A 23,292-nucleotide genomic window follows, 5' to 3' on the forward strand; every position below is an offset into this window, starting at 1 on the left:
ATAATTTACTCTGCCACTGAACCTTCTCCTGGCTAAACTTATCTCACTTGTGTAAAAAGGTTTGGTGCAAACTTGTGCTCATATTTTTACAAGATCCCAGAAAGAAGAAAATTTCTCTTTTCCAAACTTTCCTATTGGCGTAAGGGTCCATTCACAGGGTCCGAGCCGCATACCTCGGGAATCTCATGAAGACGGAAATTGGAATTGAGCTGTGTTGCCAGGATTATCGCTGTGGCCTCTGTGGTTTTTCATTCTATTTATTTTTTTTTCTTTTTCTTTTTTTTTTAAAAAAACCCATTTAAATAAAGTTTTATTTCCTAATATACATCAAACAATTTTCATGCAAAGCAGCAGTCATGGAGACATCCAGGTTCCTTCTTTCCAGGTACACTTGAAAAATTGATCCATCTTGATGTGATTTTGATTGAGATGCTTTGTCTATTTTTTGCCCCAYCTTTTCGAACTGCATTCTGTGTGGTTTTGAACACAGTAAGTCCTTGGGCCAGTGTCTGCTCCCTCCGGAAAACCCTTCGGTGTTTGTGTGTGTCCAGTGCCTTTCTTGCGTCTTCTCGCTCTTGGTTCCCGAGAGTCCTTGCAATACTCTGCTCCTCTCCGAGAGCATCACGGCCTTTCTTCAGCTCTCGATAGACATGGCACCAATAAGTTGTTCTACTTTGTACGCCAGACGCTGCCTACGTGCCTGTTCATCCTGCTCCAAAGCCCCAATGAGCTGGTACAAAAAAAAAGAGGGGGGAGAGAAAGAAGAAAAAGTCAGTGCGAGAGAGAGGGGTCGGGTAGTGCTGGGTGTGCGTTCGGAAACGTGAGCTTCTCAAAATGGGGATGGGTGGGATGCACAGAGACTCGGTGAAGATCACCGGATACATCTGCTCTTGGTGGTTCCATAGGCAGGTTTCTCGGACGGGTGCAGCGTACAGTACCGGCACAAGCAATGCCTAGTGCTTCCCTGGGCGATAGAGTAGCAACAGACACCTAATGGCTTTGGGACAGTGCAACACTGACGAACCTTTCTCTGGTTCGAGATTTCCTTCCAGCCAAAGTGCACACAAAATTCAGTTGCTGAGGTTTTGCAGCTACAATAAATCCTTTCCCTTAGCTTTGCTCCAACAAAGAAACCTAAATAATAAATGGCAAAGCAAATCGGCGAGTGCTGTGCCATTCCAGAGTCACGCTGATTTATTTGTTGGACTGTTCAGCGCACATTACCAGCACAACACAATCATTCCCACACTTGTACCTTCCACTCTACATTTCCTGTCTCATTTAGTATGAAAGTTATGAGATTTTAGACCTTAATCGGAAAATGGTTGTGGCATTGTATCACAAATACATACATGCAATTAAATGACAAAACCCTTCCTTTTAATGGATGTAATTGCAAAATAGGTTCTTCTTACAGTGAAATGAAGGGGTGGAACAGATGGTGAGAACTTGGTTTCAAGTGATGCATTCATTAAAGGAGCTCATGCTGCCAGGATTTTTTTGCAAATAGGAGTCTGCATCTCTGCAACATGGGATTTGTGCCACACTGTTCCCAGAAGACGTGGATGCTTCTGGGGAGGTTCACTGGGTCATGACAATTTTCCACTGCATTTAGGAGTGGGTTGCACTGGGGCAATGCCAAGGGTGAGGAATTCAGTTGCTCACACTGTATTTTAGCTCTGCAGTCTCCTGGGAAGTGCTTTACTGGCACGGCCAGGACCTGAACCTCTTTGTGCATGAACAGAACGGATAYGAGCAGCAGGGATGCAAGCGATGACCACACTGCAACGCGAGTCCTCTGTCACACCGCGTGTGCCACGGAGAGGGCATGGACTCTGCAGCCCAGCGCCAAAGAGACACTCACCTCCTCGCTGTATTTGCTGACGTAGGAGTAGATCTCATTAAGTGCGCTCAGCATGTTGAACTCGGCAGAGTGCAGGCGCGACTGCTCCGCGAGGTAGGCGTTCATATCTTGGTCGCTGATGGCTGGGAGCTTGGCAATGTCTGCATAATACCTGGGAGAATAAAAGGTGAAGGGGAGCCCATGAGAAACATGGAGGCTCAAAACGCCCCTCTTCTCCTCGGGATTTAGTCTCTGACTAGATGCTGAAAGCAAGAGCAACACTGGGCAGTGCTGGGCTGTCCCACTGGCTCATTGCAAGAGCCAGCRCTGGTGCACCACCCACCTACCACAAAGAGCAAAGCCACCACTCTGGAGCAACTCAGCCTAGGAAAAGKGGCAGGAAGAGGGCATGCCGGCCAGCCGTGCACGTGCACGGCTCCCACCCCACGCTGACACTCGCCTCTCCACCCAGCTCTTGTAGCTGGGGATGTCCTTGGCGTAGAGCAGCTTGTTGGAGGGGGAATCCTTGCCCAGGCGGTGCTCTGAGGTGGAGCACGAATCCATGAAGGTCTGAGCCACGACCGAGAGGCAGGCATCCGTGATGCTGCCTTTGTGGATATCGAACACGAACTGGGGGTTTTTTATTACATTCACCCAGAAGCGGAGAGGAAGGCTGTAGGGAAATCGAGAAACAAAATTAACGTTAAGTGAAAGAATAAGGAYGGTGACTGTGGCTGCCTGGGCAGAGCGGTGGGCAGCCGGGGAGCCCCGGCGGGAGGGGGCCGGCTCCGGCACCCCCAGGGCAGCGATGCCTCCAACGCTGCGTGCAGCGGCGCGTGCTGGTGCAGGGCTCCACCAGGAGTCCATTAAACAGTTCATTAACACGAGAGTCTGTCGTGCAGGGCTGAGCCGGGGGCAGAGATGCTGCCAGAGTCCACGCTAATCATCTGCTGCCTGGCCACGGCGCAGCCCGTCACGGGGAAGCGGTGCAGCAGGGATCAGAGGCTTTGTCCCCAAATCCCGAGGCCTTTGCAATCAAAGGGGAATTATTATTCCTTTTTTCTTTGGCTGTATAGCAGGATCAAAAAAGCAGCTGCTGCTTTCTATTACCTTTCAAGTCTCAACTCCCTCTATCCAGCTAGCTGCATCGAAGGCTTCAGCCTTAACTCTTACTGCACCGCAGGCGAACGGCTCGGCCACGTCCCCGGCAGCCCTGACGCCTCCCCCAGAGTAATCTCGGCTGTTTGGCACCTCCTTTTTTTTACAGCTTTAAGAAGTGTCCTCCATATTTGTGGTTCAAGCATTCTCATCCTAATAACTCCTTCTTCTAAGGCTTTCAATAAATTGTTTTTAGCTTCCCACAGTCTTAGCAGGGAAGCCAGCTTTTGCAGACGTGATGATTAGAGGCTTTTTAAACCATGAGGGACTGGGGGGAGAACACAAAGTCTTCGGGGAGCAACCGTTTGTTGTGCTTTTTATTTTCTGCCTCACAGAGGTAAATTCCGAACCCACAGAGCTCTTAATCCTAAAATAACAGCAGCGGCAGGGATGTAACAGCTCCCGTTGCTTGCAGAGCGCCGAACTGAGCGGCCGCTGGAGTCGCCTGCACGCGGTGCCGGCTCCTTTCCCCCCTCCCGCTGCCTCCTCTCCCTGCCAGCGGCCCCGGAAGCTCTGGGAGCGTTCGGGAAGGGGCAGCCAGCTGCACTGTCTGCTCCGCGCACGCGCCGGCCCTGCACGGCGCGGTGCACGCGCGAGGAAAGGCAGCGAGCCCGCGTCCCGCGAGCCACCGGCCCCGGGCGACCAGGGGCTCCCGGGGGCTGGCATTGCCCCGGGGTTCACGGGCTGCAGCAGCTTGGGCGGCGTGAGCCACGATGGGGACCGAGGAGCCGAGCTCGGCTCCCGGCTCTGACCCAGGCTGCCTCTGCTCCTGCACCGCGCGAAGGAAAGCGGCGCTGGGGACCCAGAGGCAGCGGGTCCCGGCAGGTTAACCCAGCACCCGCGCTCCAGCTCCCGAGCGGAAGGGGATGGTGCAAACCGGACTCAAGCCCCACGTCACATCTGCACGGGCTCTAGGGCAGCGCAGCGCTGCGTGGGGAGCACCCGAACGGCTCGTGCAGGGGGCTCGCAGCGTGCGCGAAGGTGCCCTCGTGCTTTGCTACTTAAGGAACAAATGAAGGGACCTAACGGCACCTGCCTCTTTCCTAAGGTTYGTTTCACCTTTTGCTGCCACAGAACTTTGTCCAAGCCCTTCCCAAAGCTCTGCCCCCACCTCTTCCATACCTGGACACGGGGAACTGCTCAACAGCCAGGTCTCCCTGCTCCACACTTACCAGTTGCTCTTCCACGTGTGCCGCACATCTGTGTCGTGGATGCCGTGCTTATCTGCTTGCTCGTCCAAGAAATCAAACATGTACTTTATGGCCAGCGGGAGCGCGCTGCCTCGGTGCACAGTGCTGAACAACGTCTCAAACAAGTCGTCCACAAATTTCTGCAGTGTACCCTAAATAGGAGCAGCAACCAACAAGGTGAAGGGCGGGACGAACACACGCTTGGTTAAACAGCAAAGGCACGAGGGACGCCAGATGGTGTTACTAGCTCTGTGCAGCGCCGCAGACGGATAGCTACAGATCCCGCAGGAATYAGTAAGATCTACTTCTTTAGCAACACTGACTGCTCTGTGCAAGGGCTCTGGGGTATTACTCTGTGCTGTAGCTGCTCAGGGCTGCACTTACTCTTTATTTCTAGGGTGAAATACAGTTTCTTGTGCTTTCCAAATCAAAYCTGCACTCTCTACAGTGACGAATGCCTGGTGAAAGGCAGGAAGACCTTCGCTGGCAGAAGAAGCTGGTAATTTACGGGCACTGTGGTCTCTTTCCAACTCTTAGAGGTTTAATACCTTGGAAAGGAATGAAGTATTACAGCTATAACATTAACTTATAGCTGTAACTGTAAGGTTGCAGTATTAGGAAACGAGGGCAGTCCTGTCTCTGTACCAACGCGCTCTGGTGCGGGCCACAYCTAACCCCTGGGAGGCCAGGAGGCAGAGCCGGCACGGTCCCCGACCGGGAGGTGAGCTTCCCCAACGAACGWGCAAGACTTATCAACGGCCAGCGGGGCTTCAAGGGCATCTCTATACATTTCCTAAGCCAACGTTAGTGTAAGGCAGTTACCTTTGTAGCTAATAACCTAGTCAGGTAGATCTCAGACACCATCTTACTGCCTCGGTCCCCTTCCTTCTGGTCTCCGTGGTCATGGTTTTTGACCAAGTGCCAGACTTTGACCCCGCTCTCCAGGTCCGGGGTGATCATGGGAGCCCTGGAGCGCAGGCTGTCCGGGCTGCCCGTGTACCGGAAGGTAGAGTCTGGAAGACAGGAGAAGTCAGTCGTACCCAGACGAAGCACTTTTCCTCATTCCCCTGCCCCTTCTCAGGGACACCAGGATCACGGAGCCCCTCAGCCTCGAGCCTTTCTCTTCTCGCTCTCGGATGTGGAACTTTTCCCAAGCTGTTTGCATCCTCTACTTATGTAAGCTGAAATAATACAGCTCTGCAGAAGATCCCTCCACGAGTTACAACCCGCAGACACTAACCCCGCACTCGAGCGCCCACGGCACCGGAGGCCGAACGCGGGGACCGTGCAGCTCATAGCAAGCCGCYGGACACAGCCGGCGCCAAGGGCAGGAACCGCAAGCCGCACAAGAAGCGGTTCTGCTCCCGAGGCTTTCACCAGAGCAACAGAAGACCAAGGCAAGCGCTGACAACAGACCGAGCTGCAGGCCAGCAACGCGTCCCCTCCGGGTCGATTCGGCCTCTGGGCCCGGGGGACGCGCTTCCCGCTGGGCTCCCTGCTCCTGCCCTCCTCGCTGGCCAGCGAGGGCAGGCTCCGAGCGGAGGAGCCAGAGGCTTCTCCTGTAGCTGCTCTAGAAACCACGGGGTGACGCGGGACAACCTCGCTTCCCAAAGAACGTGCCTGCTYGGGTCCCACCCACGATTCCTTCGAGCCCCGGACACGGGGCAGAGCAGCGCGGCAAGGCCAGCGCGTAGCAGCGCGCGGTTCGCTCCCTCCCTCGCTGGACGCCTTTGCTCCCCCGAGAACCTCGCGCACTTCCTCAGCTTAGTCCTCCAGGGCAAGGGCGCCAACCACAAGGCAGCAGAGGGAAATACGGGAGTCGTTACAGAACCAGCTAGATCTTCATTCCCGATTAAGGCTGAGATAAATGAGTATTCAACCGATGTAATTAAGGAGAAAGACAAGGGACAGCTAGGGAAGCATCTAGTAATTCTATTTTTAAACACAGCTCTGTACTGATATATAATGGGGGAAGTAAATAAGTATCTCATTTAAATTCTGCCTGCACAATTAGAAGTATTAATCTTAACATGAGCGATGATAATTCATATTTGTAGTTCGCAAAGGCTTTTCCACCTGACATAGATCGATGAGAACCTCAGACGCACACTGTGCGACCCAGCTTGGATTTTTCCATCACCTGGAGAATGGGAAGCACCAGGCGCTCTTGGGTGCACTGCATTTCACAGTGAGAAGTGCGATGCCCAGAGCCTGACAGGGCTTCTGCCTAAAGACCCTCTTACCAACTCGATGGCTTTGCTGTACCTTCGCTTGGGGAAAAAAAAAACAACCAAAAAACAAAAATCCTGGGAGCTATAAACAAGACAAGGAGACAGGTTCGTCAGGAGACCTCTCATCTGCAAAATATTATGTAAAATGAAAGATAATGGAAGATCAGTGTGCTAGAGAATTTTCCACTGCTACCTTTTATGGAAGCATATTATTACTATTATTGTGGATTTAGCGCTATAAATGCACACCTGCTGCCGAACAGACTCATTTATTCAGTGTAAACTCTTCGGGGACCATCTGTAAAGTGCCTAACCATGCWATTATGCAAAAAACGCGCTCCCAGGTGCGTGGATCCTGGCACGCCGAGTTACGGAGCTTCTTGCCCATTTTTGACCCGTTAGCTAGGAAGTCGTGATCGTCCTCTTAGAGGAGAGGCTGACRAGGGACTCGGGGACGGCTCTGCCTTGCAGAAAACCGGGAGCCAGCGACACTTCTCCGGCATGCAGGAGCGGCACGCCGCAGCCTGGGAGCYGCGAGTTCCCACCGCTCAACCCTGCGGCTCACCGTATCTGCTGATAGACGTCCGGGATATGCTGGCGGAGGCAGGAATATTGTAGGAGGAGGTCTGCTTGGGAACRAGAGCCACCACCGAGCGGTCCGACACCTGCGGAGGCAAAGCAAGAGGCGGGAGGATCAGCAAGAGCCGCTTTGCGCACCGAGGCGGGCGAACCCTGCGGCGGGCCAGGACCAGCTCAACAGCAAGGGGYGGCAGATCAGAAGACATATTGGAGACGTTTTGGATTGATCTGATTTAAGATTATATCTTATCCAATAAAAAGGGAGAATCTCAAGACCTGTTGTGATCCAATTAAAGTAACAATGCAGAGGGAATAAAACAGCTATAATAATGTTATGGACCATAAAACATTCCCATTAAACCATTTTTTATTTTAACAATTTTTATGAACTTTAAAAGTTTGATTTACAGCTGAACAAGTCATAAAGCCATCTTTAAAGTATTAAATTGTCAGTCTCTGTGTTGCAGCAGGGAAGGAATTAAATGCTGGGAAGTCAAACTATAAATGAATATTTGTGCTAACAAGATTCTGTTGTAGTAATTTTAGTAGCCATGTTTAATTTTACCCTCCCTGTAAATCTAAGTCACTGGAAGTTTTTTTTTTTTTTTTTTTTTTTTTTTTTTTCTTTTTTTTTTTTTTTTTAATACCGTATTTTGGTTAATTAGGACTGCACAGGCGTGCAGGGAACAGACCTGAGCAGCTCCCAGTTCTGCCCTCGGAGCCCCACTGCGCAGCGCGGCAGGAGAAGGGGAGGGAAAGCCACCGGTGCCGGGGTTGACATGCCGTGGGGACGCGCCCACRAATTACTTAGAGGAGCTACACGGAAGAAATGTCTCTGCACAGCAGAGAAAGTGCTTTGGGGACCGAGTCCTCCGCTATTTGCCAGGAAGGAGCATTAGTCCTTTTACACGGGAACGTGCGAGAGCAGGCGCGGAGAGCAGAGCTCCGCGGGGACCTGCCCTGGGAACATCGCTCTGTCCAAAGCCGGGGTCCCACCGCGCTGCTCTCCAGAACGTAATTAAATTCAGGATCTAGGGAAGTTCACATGGGAGTTTCAGGCAAGCTCTGGAGTAGGAGCTACACTTTGCTTCCCAGGAACCTCCCCACGCCATCAAGGGAAGCGGCGACTGCTGCCGCTGCAGCACGAGCTGCGGGCTCCACTTAGCAACGGAACAACTTTTAACGCGTAACGCTCCCCGCAGGGCTTGGGTTCTGCTAAATGAAAGGTTTCATGTAAAGGCGAGTTATTATTATTGCTAGTGATAGTGGAAATAATAGTCGCCTGTACTTCACAGTGCAAAAGTGAGATATTCCTAAGCAAAACACTTCAACGCCTCTGTTATTTCCTCCGCTATTCCTGCCYCACTTCATCCAATTTATTAAGTCAATGGAAGAAACAATCAGCGGTGATATTATTTTCTTAGGCTGTTATTAGCTGCCACTTCAGTTCAGTTTCAGCCCGCAGAAACCCGAGTGCTCCGGCGCGCGGGATGCGAAGGCGGCCGCGGAGGCAGCGATTCCCAGCTGCCGCGCGGGGATGCAATTCCCCCGCGCTGCGCTGCGCTGAGCTAGCGGAGGGGTATTGCAGACCCCCCCCCGGCATGCAGCACTCGCGCTCTCGAAATTTGGGGTCGAACCGCTCTTGTCAGCTAAATCCCACCAGCATACAAATTACCGTCAGATGTAACACACATTCCTTCCTCATCTCACCGCGCTGCTGCCGCGCTCCCGTAAGACCCCAGGGACACTCAAGAAACCCGCTGACTGTTTTGCAACTTTATAAATATTCCGATTTTTCCAYTCTCTGGAAATGTGCTGTGTGAAACAGCTTAAAGAAAGGAAAAAAAAAAGAGCTGGGCTGAGGAGAGCAGCAGTCCTGGAGCAGCTAGGGACACCAGCAACGCTAACCAGCTCCAGGTGGACGCTCCACTGCCAAGACACTGCTGGCTCCTGGACCTCATTTTCTACACAAATCGTCCCTCTCTGCTTCTAACTTTTCATTTAAAATAGTTTTCTAATCTCCCAGCCCTTCCGGACTCCCAGTGGCTGACAGGTATTCACGCTTTGCTGCCTCTGAGTTAACCCTGCGTGAGCCACTGTAAATCATTTGATATTAAATTCAGTGATTCATTTTACTTTAGTAAAACCACATGGGGGTGAGACTCTCCCACTGAGTTTAATAGACATGAAACCAAAAGGATACTATACAAATGAAATACGATTCTTTATAACTTAGTGTAAAAGCTCCAGAGACTTAAACAATGAATTATACCTATTTAACCTATAAATCTACTTTTATAAATGAAGAAATAGCAGCAGGCATAGAGTTCTCTATATAGTACTATAAGGCTGTTCAAAAACATTACAGAAAGATTAATATTTCTTTTAAAATCCTATTTGGCTTTTACATGATAAGGGTTCCCAAGAAAAATATATTTTATCAATTGATGCAGCTATATGGTGTATTTTTATCATCCTAAATATGTAGAAAATACAGTGTAAAATTCTAGTGGAGAAAGGTGGAGTGAAGAAAGCCGGAGTGAAGAAAGCCTTGGAATTGAATAACTGTCCTACAAAAAACCTCATCACACTGACACTGAGCATGGTGAGGAGGGAGGCTGGTGCGGTCCGTGGCAAGAGCTGGCTCTCGAACGCGGAAGAGCAGCAGGGAATAGGGCTGCGGAGCGAGCGAAGCCCAGAAATTGGTCAGACACAAGACTTGAGGCTCAAGGACTTTCTGGTTCCTGTTCCAGTGATTACTCCTGGAGTATATGGCAAGGGGAAAGACCTCTGACCAAGCAAAGGAGGCCAGCTCTGAATCAGAGATGGAGACAGCTTTGCAGAGCTAATATTTATCATTTCTAGAAACAGGTGAACACCTACTTCCCTGGTCCTCTGGAAGTCAGAGGAATTTGCATTTCGTTTTTCGGCTTGAACCACGCTTGTTTTATAGCGGCTAGTTTCCCCTTCCCACGTTCCTGCCGGTGACAAGACTCCCTGGCCGCTCCTTCGCCAGGCCCTGCCTCTTTGCTTGGATGCTCTTGGTTAAAACGGTGGGAGAGCAGTGCCAAAACCCAGATGCTTTTATGCTCTCTCCTAAGCTGCGCCTTTGCCCACATGTTTGTTTTACTGTGCAGCTCTGGAGCATCTGTATTTCTGATACCTAATAAAAACATGTATTACTCAAACAGAAAAAAACCCTGGTAGGAATACAGAAAACCCTGCTGTTTGTTTTTGGCAAAAGCCCTGCCTTGACAAGATTTCTGTTGCAGTGCAGAGAACTTGGCTTCTTTTTATGGCTTCAACAGCTCTATTCTGGCTGCTCAGAGTTCTGGCCAGAGCTCGGAGAGGCATGTGCAATCGTTACCTACTTAGATATTTGGCAGCAAACTTTTACTTTGTTCCAGAGCAAAACTGACATTCAAATGGTAAGAATAGCTGCCGTGTCTTGAGTGCTGTAAGGATTTCATTTATTTTAAGGGTAAAGTTCTGGCTCAGCTTTCCCACAGGCACTAAAATAAAAGTACTCCCTCCCCTAGCACCCAACACAYCAGACAAACCTAAATTTCACTTCTGACTTCCTTAGATGACTTTTAAAGATCAAGACATAATAAAGTCTTACTGCTTCCCTGCATGTTGGTTAATCCCTCGCAACTGTCAGGTAAAACAGATTCTAAAAGCCAACAATGGAATTTATATGCCCAACTCCCATGAGATTTCTAAGATAACCTGTGTTTAAATCCTTCAGGCTGCTTGGAAAAGTTGCCTCTAGAGCTGCTTTTTTACATGCACTTTGCATATTTATGCCTTTCCCTCTGCCTCACTCCCTGATTATACGGCTGCTGTCAATACTGGCTCGCATTCAACTTACACAGCAGGAGTCACGCTGATGGACTCGAGACGACATATAAACACCGAAACATGCCAGATTAAATACTAAACACTCCAGTGTAGGTAGTGATGGACAGTAGTAGGTTACAGGACCCAATTAATGCAGTTATCTCCCGCTGCAGACAGGCCTTTGATTCCTCTTATCTTAACTTTCTTCAGCCCTTTCTCTACCTCTTTTGACATTTTTCACACACCATTAGGAGCCCTTTCCAACGATAGGCACCTATCCGAAACAGCCTGGGCTGCACTGGGGCACTCAGGCTGCAAAAGTTAAAGATAGGAAAAAATTCTGRGGTCATCCACTCCACCCTGGCCAATGCAAAATAAAGCATCTTCACTGTGCAGCCTAACTTTATACAACTTCAGTGGCAAAACCCCTGTTACTTGTCCTGGAAGATTTGGTCTGAAATTTAGCAGACTTGATGTTAGGCTGCCAAGAAGTAGCTCCTGATATTCACCCTTGCTTGACTTAGCTTTGTCCTGTAACTCACAGCAACGTCCCCTTGAGTCTCACACACGACGGTATTTGAAGTAAATATTCCCTTTCCCTCCTTTGCTTCTTGCATGACGATCAGGAATCAACATGTAGGAAGATCATGAGTGTGACAGAGCAGTTGCCACTGAGACTGCCTGTCTGATCATGGGGGGTTCGTCATGCTTCAGAGGACAGCCGAAATTCCTGGTGCTCCCCAGCTGTACCTCTGTTTGCCTCAGCCACAGACCCCAGGCTCATCCGCATGCAGTCCCCCCCCCGGCCCCGCAACTCCAGCGGTGGCAGCTCAGCCCTCTCCAGTGCTCTGTCTATCTCACAAGAGCCGCTGGCATTTTTAATTTAGCCAATTTTCAACTCTGCTGGTTTCTTTAAGATCCATGTCAAGGTTGCTTTCCTGTTTAATGCATGAGCACGTAGAGCCATTCTGGTTTATCATACAAACGTGACCTCCCTGCCTGCCTTGGTAGATGAGACATTTGGGAAATAAATTTCTGCTTTACTTTTCCTTCCACTCAGCAGCTTTCTGGGACTTCTCTGCTGGGCCTAGTTTCTTACCTGATAATGCATCAGGGTGTTCAAGCGTTTCCAATCTCCTTCAATCTTGGTGGTGATGTCTTCATCTTGCAGGACCACACGAGCTATCCGGCCCTGGCGCCACTCTGCACAAGAGACGAAAGCCAGGCAGACGCGAYGGTCAGAGACGCAAGAGATACTAACGGGCTCCAGCCACTTCTGGCCCAAGAAACTACTTGACAGATGAGCCTACAGAAAAGCCTGTCTCCCAGTAAGAGGCATTCAGAGAAAGCCAAATTCTTTTCTTAACTCTCAAATCTTACAACTATARTTCATACTGGCAGTTTTCTTGCAGCTAAAAGCAGAACCTTTCCAGACCCGCTGCCCCCTCAGCTCTGGGAAGATACACAACCTTGTGGAAAAGCTTTGCTCAGCAGAGTGAAGGAGACTTAAATTATTTGCTCACTGGGCAATGGACAATTAGCTGATCCCAGAGAGATCAAAACTTATCTGGCAGGAGCAGCATCCACACTTGCTTGGGGAAGAAGTGTGGGTATAGTTGGGCAGGTAACCCAAGCCTCAACTCTAGCCTTTAAACTCTGCAAATCCCACTAAAAATCACTGATAATAACAGTCTCTTTAATAAGGAAGGGAGGCTCCTACCCAAGTCCATGTCAACAGCTCTTGGTCTTTGAGAATATGGGACATTTTTGTATACTGCATCTAGGATCTTCTCTTTGACTTGAGTGATGGTATCACAGTTCAGCACCTTCACAGGGATCTCTGGACTGTTCTCATTATCCGGGTTTACACAGTTCAGGATCTGGAATGGAAGGAGAACCAGACCTTTCTCTAAAGGGCTTCAGACAAGCATCCAGCAGAACAGTAACAACATCCACCACACAACAACTAATTCTCATTTGAAGAAAATGGCTGCTGCATTTAGTCCATTGTCCTTTCCTAGAGAGAAGAAAATGKTCAGTGCATGAGGAGGTAAAATGTTCCCCTCAAACTCTGCCTTCAAAACCTTAGCTCAGGCTATTTGTACATGCAAATTAGGTACATACCTAACTTGGGCATGGCTCTAGCAGCCAAAGGCTTTACCTTAGATTTGTAGCTTTGAGGATATTATAGATTATTGCACTGGCTTCAGTGCTGTGGTTTATACTGGAGACTTGGTAGGAAGCTTCATGGTAGTGCCCAAATCACTAGCCTAAATGTCAGAATAGCTCACACTCAGCTTCTACAGTGATCACTCACCAGAGTTTTGTACTCAATTTGCTGCCGGATCAGCTTATCCTCACTCAGGGAGTAACGGGCTTCTCCTGTGATGGCATCAATTGGGCCTTTCTCCATCTGCTGCTTGATGGCACAGTAGAGCATGAAAAGGGGCTCTCCAGCACATTCCTGCACAATGAGACAGACACCAAAACTAACACAGAGGTGAAGGTGCATCTCCTCCAGGGCAACTTGCCTGCAGACAGATTTTGCTCATGATTGATTTCAGGGGATGCACAGCCCCATTGCCTTAATCTTTAGCACATGTGTAAGCCAGACTTGCAGTTCCCAGCAGTGCCTAGAGAGGATACCCAAAACCAGGAGATCCATTACTCGATGGGGATGCTGTCCTTGGCTTGCTAAATCCTATACTGCTGAAAAAAGGGGGAATTTGAGATCTAGTCCTCATTGTTTGCTCCCATGAAGCAAGTTCTGTGGTRCTTCCAAAAGCAAAAGTATAGTTAAAAACCACAGAAGCCCAGGCACGGCGGTGTAAGTGGTAATTGCCCCTCAGCACTACAGAGGTGGAAGCGCTCAGGAGGGTGATTTGTTTGGAGTACTCTGGGGGACACAGCTAGCTGAAATGAGGTGAAACCAAAGCCAGGGGAAGTTAAACTGAACAGCAGAAAACATTCTCCCAAGGAGGGAGATTCATTAACCTGTAAACAGGRCTCAGGGGAAGCAAGGCAAACTCTCTCATGTGAAATTTCAGGCTACACTGAAGAAGACAGRTAAAAAGGGTACTGTGCTGGGAGGCAGGCTGGCTGCCCCAACCCCTGCTCTCTGCAAAGCCCACCCTGGAGGCCTCGTCTGCTTGCACGAGGCATTAGAGGGACTGGGCTGATGGCCTTCTGGCACCCGCCCCGCTGCAGGTCTGCCGGGCGCACCAGGCAGCCTCGGGGCCGACTGACGGGCATYTTTCAACAAGTCTCCAGCTCCCTGCCTTGCTAGTAAGCCGCTTTGCTTCGAGTCTCGTTGAGCAGTTTCAAGCCCAGGTTCACCCGGTGGATGGCTGGATGAGCACTCTGGAAGCAGGAAAAATGCAAAGGGGTGCACGAGGGTCTCGGCTCCATCGCTCCCTTACCTTGAGGAACTTGTGGAGGAGGAAGGCAAACCAGTTGGTCAGCATCTTCTCAGCCACCGACTCCGTCCTAGGGAAGCCRGGAGGACACTCCGTCACATGCACGTTGCACACAAAATCGGCCCCAACGGCCAGGCACAGGAGACCCGATCCGCAGCCCGCGGCCGTCGCTCCAGCAGGAACGCAGCCGGAGGGGCCAGCCTGGCAGGGGCCACTTCCCCACCGTGCGGAGCTGACAGCATGGCCTGCCCAGCTGACAGCCCCRAYGGCACGGTGACGGGCGCCGGGTGACACTCGGCTCCTCGCAYGCGCCACAAATTACAGCCCGGCTGRTAAATCACTGGGATTTGCAGCGGTCGCTGGCAARCGGGGACAACGGCAGGGAAACTGCAGCTTTCTGCCACCACCACCCCGCGCTGTGCCCCAGATCAGCTCTAATTTAAATACAATGGCTCCTAATGAGAGGTTTTAACGCTGGCGCTGCAGGACAGGGACCGCGATGGCCCCTTTTGCCGGGGCAGGGCAGGTGGTGCCCGAGCTGCAGGGTTGGTGCCGGCGGGCAAAGAGCTGCTGCTGCGGCAGACCGATCGCTGCACCGAGACCATTTCTGCCCCAGCCACCGGCCCGAAGCGAGTCACCGTCCATCTCCAGAGCAGCTTTCCATGCTCTGCCCCACGGGCATCGCTGCCCTGAATTAGGGACTGCACGCAGCTCGCAGACGCTAATGAAAAACACGTGCTGGAGAAGCAACAGGGTTTCATCATATCGTTAATCCGATCAGCTATAAACAGGAGCTGCAGATTTCAGCAAACAAAACCTGACTCCAGCCTGCAAAGAGACCCAGGGTTACGTTATCTATTATCTGGTAGGATCGCAACATCTGCCGGGAATTTGTGAAAACGTCTGCAGATCCCCAAAGAATTTAAGCCTGAATTGATTAACTGCCAAAAAATTCATCCTACAGATGGACACGCTTATTGTTCTCCTGTTTAAAATATTTTGGTGACCCAGTAAAGGAGAAGAAATAGGAGCCCTGAGCCTCGCCAGCGAGCCCTGAAGTGCGGCGAACGGGGCCCGCTGCGCAGTCAAACGAAGGAACGGGAGAAAAATCTCACAACGTGGAAAGACGCGTTCCAGACTTCAGGCTGAATATCCCCCTAATACTCTGCTTTGCGAATAGACTATTAAATTAAGAATGGCAAACCTCCTAATTAACACTACTAATGAGCTAACGCTGCGTCCAGCTCCTGTCAGCTGCACGCGGATGGTCTTGCACGACGGCAATAACGGGGCACTACGGAGTTTGACAGAGGAGCTGGCGCGAGCCTGCGGGCCAGAGGCAGCGCGAGCTGCTCCCGTGCCCCGCTGCTCCCGCGTCCCCGCTGCTCCTGCGCCCCCGCTGCTCCCGCGCCCGCTGCTCCCGCATCCCTGCTGCTCCCACGCCCGCTGCTCCCGCGCCCGCTGCTCCCGCGCGCCCGCTGCTCCCGCGCGCCCGCGGCGCCTCTACCAGGGACGCGGGTCCCGTTCCTACCTCCCGGGCTCCGAGCTGCTGTTACAGCTCTGCCTCCAAAAATATAAACCAGCTCCGGCGAGGGGCCGTCCCCGAACTCGGAGAACCCCCCTCTCGTGCTGGCCGCGGAGCGGGGGCGAAGCACGCGGCGGGGACGGCTCCGCAAAGCAGCCGGGCGCCGGCGGAAAAGCCTCTGACGCACCGAGGCGAGAAAGCAAACCTAAACAAGAAGAGCTGAGAGCCCCCCCAAATAAATACGTATTTTATTAATTTCCCCTTGCTTTATCTACGTCTCTGAACTGCTACATGTTTTCTATGCCAGGGACCGAAATATCTACTTAATTTAATATTGACTTTTTTGCTGTCTCCCGCAAGGGGTAGTAGCGGAAGAAAGAGAGAGGAAAGAAAAAAGCAGAAGAAAGAGAAAAAAAATGAGCATCAGTTATCAAGCGTTGCCACCAGAGAGCTCAGAAAATAAGAAACAGCGCCTCGCTTTGTGGCTGATCATTTGCTAATAACTCGGAGCAAAACGTCGCAGCCGGGGGAGTTTCACGCGCTTCCTGAGGCCCGAGGAGCCCGCGGGCGCTCCGGGCCGGACGGCGCGTTTGCGGCCGAAACGCCAGCTGTAGGAAGAACTTCTGACGGAGCACCRGAGCAGGTCACCCGGAGCATCTCCTTCTCTGGAGATCCTCCAAACCTACACGGACGCGATCCTGTGCAACGTGCTCCAGGTGACCCTGCTCGAGCAGGGGGTTGGACTGGGCAATCTCCAGAGGTCCCCCAGAGGTCTGGCCGCAGAGAGCGCCCTGGACACGCAGGAGCTCCCAGGGCCGCGGCCGCCTCCATCGCGGTGGGGAGACACGCCAGCCCTGCAGCTGCCGCAGGACCCGGGCGGCAGCGCCGGCCGACCGCCCCCTTCGCCAGCCCGGCCCCACGCGCGTGCCGTACCTGCGCAGAAGCAGTTTGGGGTGGTTCTTGTTCTCCAGGTTCTTCTCAATGAGGTCGGAGAGCAGCTGCTTCAGCACGTCGGTGGCGTACTCCAGCTTGCCTTGCAGGCCCGTCATGATGAGGGAGGCCACGTTGCCGCGGTCGCGCATGGAGAAGCTGCGCTGCAGCTCCAGCGTTCGGATGAACGTCAGCAGAAACACTTTGTTGTTGATCAGCTGCGCAAAGAGCTTCAAGGCCTTCTCCACATTCTGCTGCCCGTTCCCTTGGACCTGCAGCGGACGAGAGCGCGTCCCGTCAGCCGAGGCGGCCGGAGGACGAGGGACCGGAACCGCAGGCACCACGGAGTCCTCTGCTTCCTCCCTTTGGCCGGCCGCGCGACCGGCGAACAGCAGGACAACCCCCAGTGCTCAAGCCCTTTCGTTTTGGACCGAGGCACCAGGAACTACAACGTTCCCCAAGAACAAAGCGCGGGAGATTGGGACAGTGGTGCTGTCCCAGGCTCTGCAGCAGCAGCGCGCTGCCTGGGTGGGAACGGCCAGACCTCCCGGGGCTCAGCAGCCCAAAGCGTGTCCCGAGCTGTGGCCATCCTCAGCAAACACCAGATTTTTTGGACTCTCTGAGCATTTCCAGTGCTGCTTGCCTCAACCATTGCTCAGAATTGGACTCTGCATGCCATAAAGCTGCTGCTTTGAGGCTAACGGCCCTATAAATGACACACAATTTTGCTTGTTCTGCATAAAAAGTGACACTCCTATAAGTAAATTAAATACTAATTTAGACTATTGCTTTATTATGAGACAAGTGTAAAAAATTAATTGAGGCTTTCAGCCAGTTCCAGATTCGAGTAATTCATTACGAGTGAAAATGATGAACTACATTAAGCAACTCTTTAACAAACATCTTGGAGACTTATGTATTGGTTTTACTAACGTTACATAATTAAGCAACTGTGTAATTGGCAACACATTTATCACTTCTGCAATTCTGTTTTTCATGAGCATTCGTATTTGTTTGTTAGAGGATCAGCTTATTTGGCAATTTAAACAGTGAACATAATGTGTGGGACTGGAAAATGCGGGGCCGGCGAATGCGGCTGGGAGATGCTGGTTCAAGGACAACCAGCGCAAGGCTCACTAACACCACGACACCTGCTCACTGCTGGTGGCTTGATGGAGAAGAATCCAAGTCAGCGGATTAACGCTACCTAGCACTTGTAGGTAGCCCACTGACCACTTCTGACCCTCCTGCAAAGCCTTTTATCTTCAGAAGAGACTTGACAGAATTAATTTATAGGGGCTCTCTTAATTCACCACCTAAACGAAGCTGCAGCTGAGTGAAACACAGAGATTCTCACGCACATTGTGGAGGAAAAGAAAAAGAGGGCAATTAAAATGCTTGCTTACAGCAAAGCCAGCAGCAGGCCATGCCTAGGCAAAGCACTTGCCCTCCTGTGGACATGCCATGAAATAGCAGCAGTAGGATGCTCCYAGGCACACGGCTTTTCCCTACATTGTAAGGTGATTAAGGAGGACTTTAAAAGGACACCAATAACTTATGCGGCATGCTTTGCTGCTGGTCTACAGCAATATAAAAAACAATAAAATACAATAAAACAGCAGCAGCGTGGAAGAAACCAAGAGGAAGCAAGCAGTGTGCTATGAAGATAAAACACCAGGTTCTGTGTACAAATGAACTCTGGGYTCATTTTGCTACTGTTCCCCAGTGCTTCTGAGAAGATTCAGCGTGAAAGGCACAAAGTGCTTCCCTGCCGTGTGGTTTCCCATGCGGGTTTCCCAGAGGGGCCAGCAACAGTCTCTGGACACCCCAGGAAGAGCTGCGCGCTCTGGATGGGGGTGTTTGCCCTGCCTGTTCATTACCTCCAGCTCCCGAAGCACAGGATGGTCCTCGATGCCTGGGAAAAGCACCCTCATCGCGTACGTCCGATAGTCAAGGTATGGGATTCCTGAACGATCCAGGTCGCTGGTTAATTCATTGATGTCCGTCTGCAGCTCTGCAAAAGCTATTCAGGAAGAGAAGAACAAGCGAGATGTAATCAAACACGAGCTCAGSGAACCGGACTGCGGGGCAGGGGCTCCGCGACTGGCTAGCTGCCTGCTTTCCTTGGGGGCATATCAACAAAAGTAGATGGAGCAGCTCAGAAAACTGCTTTAGCGGAGATCTTGCTGTGCAGCTTAGATAGACCCTCATGCTTGGAGACCCTTTCACAGCAGTTGAGAGTGAGTATTCAGGCACTGCAAAGAGCAGATGCTGAGAACAAAAGATGCTTCTTAATTTGTATGCAGTTCACACCTGTGTATACTCACCTCGAACATCTTTAAAGGCTGCAGATAAAAATGAGCATCTATTTTCATATCTTAGTGCCTCCCCTATTTTCCTTTCTATTTTTTTCCTTTATCTTTAGTAGCCAAAATAATCAAATCTGATGCTTCTGTGCAGAAACCACTTGCTGCAGGGGTCAGGAAGGAGTTTATTCTTCCTTTTATAACATAACATCAACAGGGATATTACAGCTGCTTGTGTTCCTTCTCCAAACTGTAAAAGATTGGCTTCAGCAAGGGCTCTTCCTCCCAGCCAGGTTGTGCCCAGTCATAAGTCGTGGTCTCATTTTTGCCTTACGCTTTCAAGGCTACCCTATAAAATCAGCTGAACAAATTCAGTACAACTAGCCATGCACACAGAGGTCACACGATGAAATTTTCAGCTTTCTATTTATTTTTCTTTGATTCACTAAGCTCCCTTCCAACTGGATGAAACACATTCCCTAGGCTGGAAGAAACAACTCCTGTCCCAGAGACCTGCTCTGTGTTAGCTCCGTGGCTACAGCTGGGGTGGGCTCCCCTGTTTCATAAGCACGCTGCCGAAGAGAAAGGGAGATTTACAGCRGCGGTCTTACTCTGGAGAGCAGCCGTTCAGCCGGACTCTCTGCTGGAAGAGGTTCAGCTCAGAGGACAGCCCGCGTGCGCGCCGCGCAGCTCTCGCGTGCTCCTGGAAAACGCCCGCCTCCCAGCGCGCCCACCCACACCCGGGCCTCCCCTCCCCGCCTGGAGGGGCCTTCGGAGCAGGTCTGCAACGGGGGACGCGCGCTGCTGCAGCCCCCGCACGCGCCGGGCGCCCCGCGGCTGCGCCGGGCCGGCTGGCGGGGGGAGCGGGCCGAGGGCGCGCTGCGCGAGGAAGCCCGCTCCCGAGCCCCCGGACTGACCCTCCTTGCACTCCAGGGCCACCCGCGACTCCAGGTTGTCCATCTGCATCTGGAGCCTCTTGAGGGTGAGGTCGTTCTCGCGGGACTTGCGCTTGTAGGCGACGAGCACGATGACGACGATGACGAGGAGCAGGCTGCCTCCGGCCGCGATGCTGACGATGGCCGGCAGGGTCAGCAGGCTGTCCGCGACGATGCTCACCGAACCGGGCGAGAAGGCGACGCCACCGACGCGCACCTACCGAACGCACGGGCAGGTGAGCAGCAGCGCCGGGCGAGGGGGCCGGCCCGCCCCAAGCCCCCYGCCCGCCGGCGAGCACCGCGCCTGCCTCGGCGGGACGCGGCAAACCTTGGCCGCCTTCGAAACACACGGGCACCGCTTAGGCGAGCGCAGAGCCGCTCCGAGTCGCGATAAACGCGCCAGCCCGTCGCTGCTGGGCTTTGCTCTTAGCACCCGGCGGCTCCATTTGGCTCTCATTTTATAATGTCCCTTTTGCAAAGCGCGGACATTAGCAACCCGGCGACAATTTCACTGACGGAAACAGACTTTGCACAGGGAAAAGGCGAAGGGAAGGGGAAGCTTCCCCGGGAAGCCGCAGCACGAGCAGGCTGGTGGTCAACAACCCGCAGGTCTGCTTGCACGCGCCCGGACCCCGGACGCAAGCAGCCAGGTTGCTCTTATGTGGATCATACTGTGATAATTCGAGTATGTTTTGGATGTTGAACTTGAAGAGAAATAAAGCACAAGCATTTTAGCAATGCCCTGCTCGGCTGTGACTAGCCTAGAGGAAAGCAACAAAAATCAAAGCAAAGCAGGACACCAGGGACCATCCTCCTCGATGAGGCTGCTGGTCCAGCCACGCCAGGGTTCAGGTGTCCCTGGCTACTTTTGCTTCAGAAAAAGGCAAAAACCTTTCCATCCACTTAGCAGACCGTGCCTGGCTGCAAGGACTGCGAGAATCTCTTCCTCTGCAGACGAGGGCGAATGCAGCGTGCTGCAAATTGTCTCACCCGTCAGTGGAGAAAGAAGGAGCAAGGCCAAAGACAAGACAGCAGCTGGTGAAGTCACTGTCACAAATATTTGTTCTTTCTAGAAGGCTCTGATGGTAGGTGGTGAATCTCCAAGGAACTAATACTAATTTTCTTCATGCTAATCAATGCTTTAAGCTTCCAATTAGACAACCATAAGGACCTGAAATCCTAGTGATCCTTGGACAAGAAATGACACTCAAATATCCCAGGGAGTTGGAGAGCGGGAGGAGGAGGGAGGGAAGGAGGAAGGGAGGGGGAGGCGCGGACGGGAGCTGCGACCCCTCACCATCACTTTGTGCTGCCCGGTGAGATTCGGAGGCTCGCACAGCAGCTGGGTCTCCGACACGGTGACGGCRCAGGGCGTTTCACCGATCAGGACAGTGTAGTTCAGCTTTGCTCCTCCTGGGGCGGGTGGGCACAGGTTTTTGCCCTAGTAACAGAGGTAGAGAACACTGTACAAAGACGCAGCGTATTTCTCCGGTTTTCACTCCCGTTCTCAGCTTGGGCAAAGGAAAGGCCTCCCTCCAGCGTCCCGCCACCCTCCGAGGGGCACCGCACAACTTCTCTAGCACACATCGCTTTCTGGATCTCCCAAAACAGAAGATCTGGTTCTTCCTGCAGCCACGATTTTTGCACGGCCGTCGCAAGTAGAGCTTTAAAAGCTTTGCTGGCARTAACTGTAGATACAGTAGATAACTACAGAGTACTGGACGTGATTTTTATCTTACACAGCTATGCTGGTAAGAGCCGCAGGGTATACACAGTTACACAGGTACAAAACTGTAAAGCCTATTTTGTTCTGCTGAACTCGAATCAGCTGCTGAGAGGCTCACGGGCGTGCTGAACCGCAGCGCGCCGGAGGGCTTTCGCAGCTCGCGCCGGCGCGTACGCGCGCCCTTACCTTGAGGATGATGGGCGACCCGGGTTTCTGCTCCAGCACCCCCGTAGGGCTCAGGAGTTCAAACGTGGGGTTGGGGTAGTATATAAACTTCGTGTCGTTATAGACCAGCAGAGCCTGCACGTTGTTAAAGATAAAACCAAACTCGTCCGGGCGCTCGACGGCATCCAGGCCGGGCCGGTACTCGGGCGTGAGGGCGGGCGCCAGGCACGTCAGGGTGGTGGTGTTCACCACCTTGCAGACCTGCGGAGGGAGGCAGCGGTTCGGCAGGCAGCCGCGCGAGCCGGGCCTGGCCGTCGGCTGCGGAGCCGCGCTCGGGATCYGGAGCGCCGCCGCCCTGCTCTGCTACCCTTCTCCGAGAGCCGAAGGTGGGACGGCGGAGCGGGAGCAGCTCCGCGGCCGGAGCCCGCGGGAGCCGGCGGGGCAGGCTCGCGTTCACACGACAGCGTTCAGCCAGAGACCTCGGGGAGGAGCGCCCAAGCGATTGCTTTCTGCACTCCAAAGCATAACCCCGATCCTCAGGCGCTGCGCGAGGTTGTGATCTTAGACATCATGCCTGAGTGGTGCCCAGCACCCGGATATGCACGTTACGTTCTCCCTTCCCAGTCAGCTCTGATTTAGCATCCTGCCGTTGAGCTGCACGATGAAGTGGACTGGGCACAGATAAAACTGGGGTCCTGACCCTGCCAGCTCATTCGCATCTGGAGGACAGCTTTTGGAAATTAGAGAGAAGGGGCAGGGAAAACCTTATTCCAACGTGCTGYGAAATTCTGGCTCGGACAATGATGTTCCAATTCCTTAAATACTCCCTGAAGAGTCCAGTGGATTGGTGTTTATCTGGAAATAATTAATCTAAACTAGAACCATTACAGTCATGGTTTGGGAACATCTGCTTCCTCTCCAGCCAGCACAAGAGCACTGGAGAAGAGATGGAAGTAGAGCTTCAAAATGAAAAGTGTTTTAAAGAAGTTAAAGGATTGCATACCAGGTCACTTAGTCTTTTTTTTCTTATTTTTCTTTCCAGTTGCATTCTCTTGGGCAATGCTAGCTTTGAAACAGTCCTATAATGAATATCTGGTCTCTGCTACAAATTGGTGATTAGAGGCAATTCTCTAACACCACCGAGAAAGAGGAACGATCATCTAACAATCAAGGACGGGAGGTAACACGAAGGTCAACTCCTGCTGGGCTGAGGATATCCACAGCTCCTGTAGCCCCTGGAAGCASGGAGCTTGCTGATTTATTAGACTCTTGCCTTATAATGCAGCAAGTGACCAACCGTTTGGCCTCCCTCCATAAGCAGGAGATGTAATTTCACTCGATTTTGYGTCTTCGGAATTATTTTTGTAACATTAACTGCAACCACTAACATCAAAATTAGATATATTTTTACAAAAAGCCTAGATGAAAAAGAGTTTCACAGGAGAAGG

General features: G+C 51.9%; 1 protein-coding gene across 3 annotated transcripts in view; it reads right to left on the bottom strand.

The window, feature by feature from the left end:
- Nucleotides 1-241: 241 nt before the first annotated feature.
- Nucleotides 242-23,292, bottom strand: part of PLXNA2 (plexin A2) — a 165,909-nt gene continuing 142,858 nt past the window's right edge. For all 3 annotated transcript variants that reach the window (XM_085300421.1, XM_085300420.1, XM_085300418.1), the window contains exons 18-32: nucleotides 21,866-22,105; nucleotides 21,251-21,394; nucleotides 19,936-20,170; nucleotides 18,593-18,735; nucleotides 16,716-16,984; nucleotides 14,261-14,327; nucleotides 13,159-13,305; nucleotides 12,562-12,721; nucleotides 11,941-12,044; nucleotides 6,988-7,087; nucleotides 5,014-5,204; nucleotides 4,174-4,343; nucleotides 2,304-2,516; nucleotides 1,865-2,015; nucleotides 242-730 (exon numbers count right to left, since the gene is read on the bottom strand). In XM_085300421.1, coding sequence (XP_085156547.1) covers nucleotides 635-730; nucleotides 1,865-2,015; nucleotides 2,304-2,516; nucleotides 4,174-4,343; nucleotides 5,014-5,204; nucleotides 6,988-7,087; nucleotides 11,941-12,044; nucleotides 12,562-12,721; nucleotides 13,159-13,305; nucleotides 14,261-14,327; nucleotides 16,716-16,984; nucleotides 18,593-18,735; nucleotides 19,936-20,170; nucleotides 21,251-21,394; nucleotides 21,866-22,105 — 2,430 coding nt within the window. In that variant the 3' untranslated portion in view covers nucleotides 242-634. The remainder of the gene's footprint in view (nucleotides 731-1,864; nucleotides 2,016-2,303; nucleotides 2,517-4,173; nucleotides 4,344-5,013; nucleotides 5,205-6,987; nucleotides 7,088-11,940; nucleotides 12,045-12,561; nucleotides 12,722-13,158; nucleotides 13,306-14,260; nucleotides 14,328-16,715; nucleotides 16,985-18,592; nucleotides 18,736-19,935; nucleotides 20,171-21,250; nucleotides 21,395-21,865; nucleotides 22,106-23,292) is intronic.

Source organism: Rhea americana, unplaced genomic scaffold (assembly GCF_003343005.1).
Source record: "Rhea americana isolate MKP2758 unplaced genomic scaffold, rheAme1 scaffold_163, whole genome shotgun sequence".
Lineage (NCBI taxonomy): Eukaryota > Metazoa > Chordata > Aves > Rheiformes > Rheidae > Rhea > Rhea americana.